We start from the raw sequence: 9,670 nt of genomic DNA on the forward strand, positions 1-9,670 counted from the left end.
ATTGATTTTCATATTTCTTCTAATGTAATGTGGGTTGCTGGATGTTTAATGACCAAATAAAGTTTTTTAAAGATCTTTGTGTATTTTCTATGCAGCTGACTGTGTACACATATAATAAATGAACATTAATTTTAATCCTTCATGCCATTTTGCTTTTTTAAGTTTTTTAAGTTTTCACGTTTAGTTTAAAAGCTTAAATTAGTAAAAGCAGAAACATCTCAAGTTGATTTCAGCTTTAAGCTACTAATTTAGCCAGCAGTTTATTTTTGCAGGATTCAGACTGAAGATGATTTTTAAAAACAGATGAGAACCATTTCTATAATGAAAACTCGATTAATTAAATCAACTATTGAATTAGAATAATAACTTGTATAAAACTGTCATTTCTGTCTGGTTAATGGTGCAGCAGATCCTGCAGGGGGCGCTCTGGGGCCTCAGTGTTCAGGTCGGTTACAGTCTCATCTCCCAGACTCCTGAATCTTCTGGTTCCTTCCTGAAATGATTTCCTGCAATAAAATGTTGGCTGGAAATGAGCAGAAAACTGAGAAAAACCTGAAAAAGTTCAAATCTGACCTCAGAGTTTCACAGCTCAGATCACCATGGAAACAAAGAGAGGAAACATGGAAGGAAAGGAGTTTAATGTCACCTGGAAGGGGGCGGAGCCTCGGGAGAGTCCGGGGGCGGAGCCTCGGGAGAGTCCGGGGGCGGAGCCTCAGCTCTAGTCAGGCTTGGATCAGAACCGGTTCCGACTCCATGCAGCAGCAGAGCAGAGTCTGGATCAGGTGAGTTTTCACTTCTTGTTTTCTCTCTGTGGAGGAACCAGAACCAGAACTCGGCCCGGTTCTCCTTCAGAACCAAGCTGCTGGCTTCATGGAGCTGTGGTTCTGGTCGGGTTCTGGTTTCCTGCTGATCAGAACCAACAAACTCTGACAGCAGATTTCTACAAACTCTCTTAAAGCTGCAGTTTCCAGTTGCTGAGCTGAACTGGTTCCAGTATCTTTACTGGTTCTGCTGCTCTTCCTCCTGATGTCAGAAACCTCTGACCTCAGAGACTCACATCTGGTTTTAGAGGAAGAATTGAGCAGAACCAGGAAAAACTGGTTTCCAGGATGAAACTGCAGATTCTGGTTCAGCTGCTGAAGAAAAGCTGAAAACTGAAATTCCAACTTTATTCCCAGTTGATCTGATTCTTTGCAGCAGCAGCCGGATCTTTCTGGAGAATCTCTTTAGACACTTTGTCTCCTGCAGAGCAACAAGCAGCCTCTGATGACATCACTAGAGGCCACCAATCAGAGGCCTTCAGGTCACAAGATGGAGGTTTTTGTGTCCACACAATGAAAGGTCAATAGTTCATCTTTGTAAATCATGTCAGTGGTTTTATCGTGTCGGCGACACTTTAAGTTTTTTACCAACTTCCATAAAAATAGAAGAAGAAGAAAAAAGTGCAGATGAGCTTCGTCTGCAGAGGATTCTTCAGGTCAGAGGTCACATCTAATTAGAAACATTTCTCTCCTAGATTCATATGGAGGAAACTAGAAAGAACAAGAGACTCTGCAGCTGCAGCAGGAATGAGAAGCAAAGAATCTGGTTCAGCCTGTCAGTGGCGACGGGATTAAAACTTTCTGCAGTTTTTGCTGTCAGGAGTTTCCAGTTGGACATGGAGGTGAGAACGATTCATCTCAGCCGCTTCACTGAAGCTCAATGGGTTTTTCAGCTACAATGCAGCTTGATGCTGCTTTAGTTTTTCATTCTGGTTTAAAGTTTTGATTTTAAAACATCTTCTGTTCTCTGAGGCCACCAGCTGGAAACATGGAAGGAGAAAAATCTGAACATTGTGTGGATTAAATCCCTGGTTTTATTCCAGAATGTTACATGGAATAACAGGAACAGGATTAAATCATGTTCTGGTGGATGAAACTCAAATGTGAAGGAAATCAGAACAGGAGCAGCAGGAGTTCATCCTGCAGTCGGTGGGTTGCTGGTTCGATGCCCGCCCTCATCGTTTGTGTCCCTCCACAGTCGCTCCGTTTCCATCAACTATAAAAACTGAGAAATGTAACGGAATAAACCCACTGAGGGGCTTGGATGAAAAGTTTTAGCGGCAGGATGAGGAGGTTTTTCAGCCAATCGAAACACTTTTTCACACCACGAGTCACGTGATCAACAGCCGGATGTTACTGCTGGGCGGAAACCAGGAAGACGGCAGGAAGTGTTTGGAGGATGATGGTTTGTTTTAGTTTTTTCTGGCTCCTCCAGAGCTTCACAGCATCAGGTGAGAAAAAGCTGAGAGTCGTTCCAACATGTTGAATCCACCGCTCTTCTGTCAAAATACAATTTCCCAAAACGCAGCACAGGTAGCCGCTCCACAGTAGGCGGGGCTTATCGCTCCAAGGCCTGAACGAGACGCTGACGTCTCCTCTGATTGGCTGATAGATGATGAGCGCTAGCGCCACCATGGCTGAGTTATGAGTTTGAACTTTCCATCCGTGTCTGCCATGAATATTAATGACTTTTCTCTGGAGATAAATTATTCACATGTGGTTTTAATTTCATTTCTTATTTCATGGAAACACTGCAACAGTGAAATTGTGTTTTTTTGACATTAGCAGAAAACAGACTGAGATTTGCTGACAGTTGTCATGGAAACCTCCCGGTGTGATGAAGACTCCTCCAGGCCTTCATCGCCGCAGCTCGTTCCGGCTGCTGCTGCAGCACCCAGACACCGGCGGCCCTCGGGGGCCCGGCGGTGGCAGCATCATGCCGCCGCCTCTCTGTGTTTCCTGCAGGAGAAGGAAGGCGGCGTCCTGCCGTCCTGGAGGATCTGCTGTTCTCCACCATGGCAGAGGGACAGGAGGACGTCCCAGCGTGAGTCTCCAGAGGACGGACACGGAGACGCCGTCCGCCTCGCCGTCTCTGCCTTCAGGCTCTGAAATCCACGGGGCGTCGGACCGGAGACCCTCGGCTCAAAGAGGTCAAGGAGACGCTGAAGGTCGCCATGGAGACGACCTCAGACGGAACGCTGGACCGACTCCTCCTCAAGAAGTACGCTTTATTTATCTTTCTACTTTATGGCTTTAAACACTTTTCTCTTTTTATTGGCTTTTATTTTGATAGAAAAAGATTTTATTACAAATTCAGATTCTTTTTTGTCATTATTATGAAAAGTTTTAGTTTTTAATTTGGTTTTTATCCAAAATAGTTTCATTATAATAAAACTAATTATAATTTTATGAGTTCTTTAAAATTCTTCAGAGTAAAAAGTGTTTTTATTTTTGAGAAGGCTATATTTATCTTAATAAAATAATGTTTTATATGTTGAAGCTTTTTACTTTCACTATGACCTTGAAAAGCATCAAAATGACTCACATCAACTGGGACCAGCTTCCCCTCAGCATGATGCTGCCTCCTCCATGTTTGGACCAGAGCTGTCCCCGTAGCGTTTCCATGGCGACAGCGTTTCTGCTGGTTTCACGTGCAGGCGTAGCAACAGGCCGACGACGAGGCGGTCACCGACCTCAGAACATTTTACGTTTCTATTTCAAATAGTTTCCAGACGTCGATCAGGATGTTGAAGATTTTCAGTTTTATTTTTCATCTGATCTGTTTGATGATCTGCAGGAACAGAAGAGAGAAAAATACTCTGAGTTCAAGTTAGAAGAGTTGAATTCAGCAGAAATATGAAGTACTAGTTTCATTTAAAAAGCTTTAAAGAGCATGTTAATGGGGCAAAATGTGATTTTATTCTGTTGTGGTGGAAAAACTTGAGCTAAAATGAGACATGATAGCAGCTCTATAGATTCAGAGCCAAACACTAAAACTTCCTCCGGATCTGTAGCATTAAATCCACTTCAGAACAGATCCAGACGTCCTGAGCAGATCCTCCAGAGAAAAGAAACACAAGATTTGAACTTGGATCATTTGTGACTCAGCTGCTTGGATGTGTGTTTGGCTTTGAAAGGTTTTGTTGTGAAGCAGAAAGTTGATGAAGTGAAGACGACTTCAGTCCACCTGAAACCTGCTTTCACTCAAACCGTCTGATTCACTTTAAGGACAGGAAGTTTCTGATGCAACAGGAAGGAACAAAAGGTCAAAGTTGAAATGAAACAGAGATAAACTCCATGTTGCTCACAGATGTGATGGATCAGTTTGAACAGCTGTTGTTCCAGGAGAACAGTTTTGTTTTCCAGCTTTTGTTGACGGATGAAAATTTGCATTAGAAGATGAGATAATAACCGACTTTCTTTGGTTTATTTGTGTGGATTTAAAGTCGTACAACTTTAAAGAAAAGCAGGAAAACCTTGAGGAGGAACCTGAGCAGCGTTCTGACAGACCAAACACTGAGAGGAACCAGAGTTTGCATCGTCAAAGTGACGACTGTGAAATCATCTGAATCTTGTGACTCGTTTCCCATCAAATCCCAGACAGGAGAAGCAAAGCCTCACGTCTCCAACATGAAGATGGAACAGGATGCAGGACTTCCACCGAGCGTCACGTCACTCACAGCAGATCAGGAGTCTGGCTCTTCACCTCCACACTACCTAAAACCTGGGACGGCGAGGGGTTAAAGGTCATCTCCAGCACCTATAATGTGCAACATTTCACTTCATATGAGAGCGTCTCAGTTTAGAGGCCAAAACCAGCCAAGAAGCTTCAGAGTTTTCCTGCAACGTAGCGCTGGTCTATTGGCCTCAGTGAGGCTGGTTTTACTGAAGATGTGTTCAGGGCAGCAGGAAAATTCAGCGCTAATACGGACGGGACCAACGACTCCACCTATGATGATGCTTGGATATAAGTTTATATGTTCAGATCTACATGAGATGAAACAGTCGATTTTCATCACATATCAGGACTTTCTCCATCGGTCACCCTGCCGTCTTTCTGGATTTATTCATTATTTACAGCATCAATGGAAATTGTTCAACCGGATCTTTATCTTTGTTTTAATTTAAAATGTTATAAAGTCAGATCAAGTCAGCTTCCATTACTGTCGTTAAATAAGAGTCACTGCAGGATTTTATTCAGTCTGACCAGAAAAACGATCTTTAAGAGTTTAACACAGCAGCTTTATTTTATGATTTAAAACTGTTTTAATTATATATATAACTCCAAACAGTGAATTAAAATATGTCAGAATAATATATGAGTCAGTAAACTGTCAATATGACTCAGGAAGACTGTTAGTTTTTCTCTAAACTCCACATTAATTGGATTTTAAATGTAAATAATGCAGCATTATCAGGACTGTAGTTCCCACTATGGCCACCAGAGGGCGGAAATTCCCCGCTCTGAATATAGAGGTGAGTTTGTAGAGCTGCAGCTGGTTTCTGATTTCTGTTAAGTTGATCACGTTTATATCTTTCTTATTATAAATATTAATGTTATTATGGTCTGTCTAATGGACTGACAGATGATTTAATATATAGATGTTTTATTTACGTACATTCTCTGCGTTTCCGGTTTAGTCAGAAGAATATTAATGAAATATTTTTTTTTTTCTAGAAAACAGTATAATTACGATAATTTGGCTTCAGAGCCCAATTATATAATTTATAAAACATCCTAATAAAATTACACACTTATGCTTTCTGATAATATAATAAACTAACGAGCTAAAATGTATTTACAGGAGAATTTAGTTCCTTGTGTTTTACTTTGAAAGAATCCACAGGAAGTGCTTTTCACATATCAGCTCTCTGGCTTTACTCTGGTTGTTGTAGTTACACACCGAGTCCACTAGGGGGCAGAAGGCTAAGTTAGCAGTTAGCTAGTTTCCCGCTCCTGATCGGCTAATGAAGCCCTTGTTGCTTTCTTCGTGTTTCTGCTGTTTTATTTCTTAAATCTTCTTTCTACTTTAACATGAAATCAATGTTTTATCTGTCAGTGTGAACTAGAAGCAGCTCCACAGAGATGAAAACAGCCCGCAGAGACTCTGAGCGGAGCTAGCGATGCTAACGATGCTAACAGGCTCCAGCAGCAGCTTGTTTTACACAAAAACTGATTATCAGCAGCTGCAGATTTAAACTCTGATGCTGAACAGCAGCGACTGTCCTTCAGTTCACTGATCATCACTCATTAATTTATTATTAAACTGGTATAAAGGACAAAGGAAATTAATAATCACTCATTAATTTATTATTAAACTAGTATAAAGGACAAAGGAAATTAATAATCACTCATTAATTTATTATTAAACTAGTATAAAGGACAAAGGAAATTAATAATCACTCATTAATTTATTATTAAACTTGTATAAAGGATTTTAGTATGTAGTTACAGAGTGTGACCACAAGAGGGCGGTAGAGAGCGATTCTCTTCCAAAAAATATAAATAAAACTTAAATAATCTGTTTACTATATTGATCAGATATTTTTTAAAATCTTTTTTGACTTTTTAATTTTATTAATTGTCCTTTAGGTGGTTTTATCCAGCTTGATGCTCTGATCTCAGCTGGTTGAAACTTATCACTAATAAATATGTTTTTCTTAATATTTGTAGCTTTTTGAGACTTTGATTCTCAAAATTACCCTCAGTTAATATTTCTAGGAGTTTTACAGAATAAAATGTTATTTTTTTCAGCTACATTTTCATCTAGAGTAATAGAAATTGTTACTTTCTAAGTAGTTGTTTTTCACTTTGTGTCTAATTTATTTTAATAATTAATCTCCATCTCTAATAACATGCAAGTATGAAATACATAGATTATTATTCACAGGATTAAGTTAATATAGCTGTTGTCATTAGAAACTATTTAGTGAAATGTTTAAAGTTTATCAGTTTTATGATGGTTGATTGAGTTCTTACTGCCCTCTGGTGGTGAACTATCATAACTACAGACATTCTTCATGTAAATTGTTCAACCGGATCTTTATCTTTATTATAATTTTAAATGTTATAAAGTCAGATCAAGTCAGCTTACATTACTGTCGTTAAATAAAAGTCACTGCAGAATTTTATTCAGTAATCAGAAAAATTGTCCTGTAAGAGTTTAACACAGCAGCTTTATTTTATGATTTAAAACTGTTTTTATTATATATTTAACTCCAAACAGTGAATTGAAAAATGTCAGGATAATATTTGAGTCAGTAAACTGTCAATATGACTCAGGAAGACTGTTAGTTTTTCTCTAAACTCCACATTAAGTGGATATTAAATGTAAATAATGCAGCATTATCAGGACTGTAGTTCCCACTATGGCCACCAGAGGGGGGAAATTCCCCGCTCTGAATCTAGAGGTGAGTTTGTAGAGCTGCAGCTGGTTTCTGATTTCTGTTAAGTTGATCACGTTTATATCTTTCTCATTATAAATATTAATATTATTATGGTCTGTCTAAAGGACTGACACCTAATTTAATAAATAGATGTTTTATTTACATACATTCTCTGCGTTTCCGGTTTTGTCAGAAGAATATTTATGAAATGTTTATTTTTTCTTGAAAACAAAATAATTACAATAATTGTGCTTCAGAGCCCAGTTATATAATTTAAATCATATCCTAAGAAAATTACACACTTATGTTTTCTGATAATATAATAAACTAACAAGCTAAAATGTACTTACAGGAGAATTTAGTTCCTTGTGTTTTACTTTGAAAGAACCCAAAGGAAGTGCTTTTCACATATCAGCTCTCTAGCTTTACTCTGGTTGTTGTAGTTACACAGTGAGTCCACTAGGGGGCAGAAGGCTAAGTTAGCAGTTAGCTAGTTTCCCGCTCCTGATCGGCTAATGAAGCCCTTGTTGCTTTCTTCGTGTTTCTGCTGTTTTATTTCTTAAATCTTCTTTCTACTTTAACATGAAATCAATGTTTTATCTGTCAGTGTGAACTAGAAGCAGCTCCACAGAGATGAAAACAGCCCGCAGAGACTCTGAGCGGAGCTAGCGATGCTAACGATGCTAACAGGCTCCAGCAGCAGCTGTGGCTCCTAAACTGGAGCTTCAGCTCCAACAGAGCTGAATCAAAGCTCTACAACTCTGGTTTAGACGCTAAGATGCTGAGCTTCCGGTCTGAAGGTAGGAAAATATTTATGAAAAGTTAAATTATCCTGGAAACAGTCAGAATGATGTTGATGTTTGATGCCCCGACTGCAGCTTTTAATACAGGAAATGACTAAAGGTCACGACCTTGAGCGTCTTTAATGGGATCTACTTCAAAAACTACAATTCTTAGATTTCAAACTAGGTGCAGATTATTTTACACTAAGGAAAGAATATTTAAAACCAAGTTTTTAGTCTTTTGATTCATAAAACTTCAGTCCAGGTTGATTTCAGGGCTTTTGATGTAACTGGACCACAATCATCTGGACCACAGTCACCACGTCCTCCATATAGGAAAAAGAGTGGTTTAAACTGTGTCAGAGGTCACTGAGGTCACGGAGAAGCTCCCTGGTTCAAGGTGTGGTTGAGCTTCATCCTTGCAGATGATTCTATATTTCTACTAAATGTAGAAATCAGTAAGGAGTTATTTTACAGAGAAGCTTCTTCAGGAAGTGGAGAGTTTGAGATCCAAATGCTGCTGGAGAAAAATCCGTCAGATGAATGTGAGGACAGCAGAGCTGCAGCCGACAACAGAGGAGTGGAGGAGAATCTGGGACCAACAAGGCTCCTGAAACCATGGAGGCCCAGAAACCACAAGAGGTGAACTGGAGAAAGATACTAGAAACATAAACTACAAACTATAATAAAGAGGTAAAAACCAGAGAGGTAACTAGTGGCTCGACTCCATGCAGAAAGATGATCATCAGGCAGTGAGAGGTTGTTTACCAACTCCTGGATTTTACCTGGATTTATGGTCAAAGTCTCACTAATCACAAACTTCAAGTATTCTGCTATTGGTGTAGAATAATCTTGACCACATTTTAAGAGTTTAAATATTTTATCTTTCAAACTTTAACAAACTAAAGATGCTCAAGGTGTAGAAACAATAGGAGGCTTTTTAGCCACTTCCTGAATTGGAAACTCAATTACAAGTCAACTTCTGTCAAATTCAAAATGTTTGCTGAGTTTATATGAAACACCAATTTATTCAGAAGAACCTGGACGGCCTGCTGTGACTTCCTGAAGGCTCCTTCAGAATAAAAGCTCCTCATCATGTTTGTTATCTGTTCTCCCAGTAAAATAATCGGTTTTTATTTCCTCCTCTGCGTCCAACCATGAATCAATCAATTATTCTGGAAACAGGAAGTGGAGTAGGCGTTGATGGTGTGACCCTGACCCGGTGGTGTGTTCTGTATATAAGACGTGTAAATATGTTCAGCTGTTAAACTGTTTTCCTGTAAAACTTTATTTCCTCTCTTATTTCTCTCTTCTGTTTGAACACGAAGCCGTTTGTACATATCAGAAGAGACACTGCCAGACTGAATGGACCGGTTCTGACCGGGCCGCAGTCAGAAGGGACCAATATTCAGGTGGCAGGAAGGGTTACCACGGCAACGACCTTCACCAGAACCAGTAAGACCTGCTGGGTGAAGTTCTGGTCCAAGATTTGGGTGAAACCTGAATTTTCTCCCTGCTGATGCCACGTTTGAGGTGTGTGTGTGTGTGTGTATCTCTGTGTGTGTGTGTCTCTGTGTGTGTAGGTGTGTGTGTGTCTCTGTGTGTGTGTGTAGGTGTGTGTGTCTCTGTGTGTGTGTGTGTGTGTGTGTGTGTGAGTGTCTTTCCGATGCAGATTGTTTC

At 39.7% G+C, this 9,670-nt stretch overlaps 1 protein-coding gene across 2 annotated transcripts; it reads left to right on the plus strand.

Annotated features, from left to right (window-relative positions):
* The first annotated feature begins 684 nt into the window (after nt 1-684).
* On the plus strand, nt 685-5,413 carry LOC111607639. Of its 2 annotated transcripts, XM_023329791.1 has the most exons (3): nt 685-782; nt 1,517-3,042; nt 3,322-5,413. In XM_023329791.1, the coding sequence occupies exons 2-3, from the start codon at nt 2,659-2,661 to the stop codon at nt 3,544-3,546; spliced, it is 609 nt and encodes a 202-aa protein (XP_023185559.1). In that variant the 5' UTR covers nt 685-782; nt 1,517-2,658; the 3' UTR covers nt 3,547-5,413. The 2 variants fall into 2 exon arrangements, 1 of the variants encoding a protein (XP_023185559.1); XR_002752379.1 differs by lacking the exon at nt 3,322-5,413 and having other exon boundaries at nt 685-1,341; nt 1,517-3,113.
* Nucleotides 5,414-9,670: the final 4,257 nt, after the last annotated feature.

The sequence above is a fragment of the Xiphophorus maculatus genome, chromosome 24, assembly GCF_002775205.1.
Source record: "Xiphophorus maculatus strain JP 163 A chromosome 24, X_maculatus-5.0-male, whole genome shotgun sequence".
Lineage (NCBI taxonomy): Eukaryota > Metazoa > Chordata > Actinopteri > Cyprinodontiformes > Poeciliidae > Xiphophorus > Xiphophorus maculatus.

Bases quoted from the DNA above. Each gene is read 5' to 3' on its own strand.
- LOC111607639 (XM_023329791.1), top strand. From the start codon at position 2,659: ATGAAGACTCCTCCAGGCCTTCATCGCCGCAGCTCGTTCCGGCTGCTG. The intron at 3,043-3,321 runs GTACGCTTTATT...TATATGTTGAAG, and splicing joins GACCGACTCCTCCTCAAGAA to CTTTTTACTTTCACTATGAC.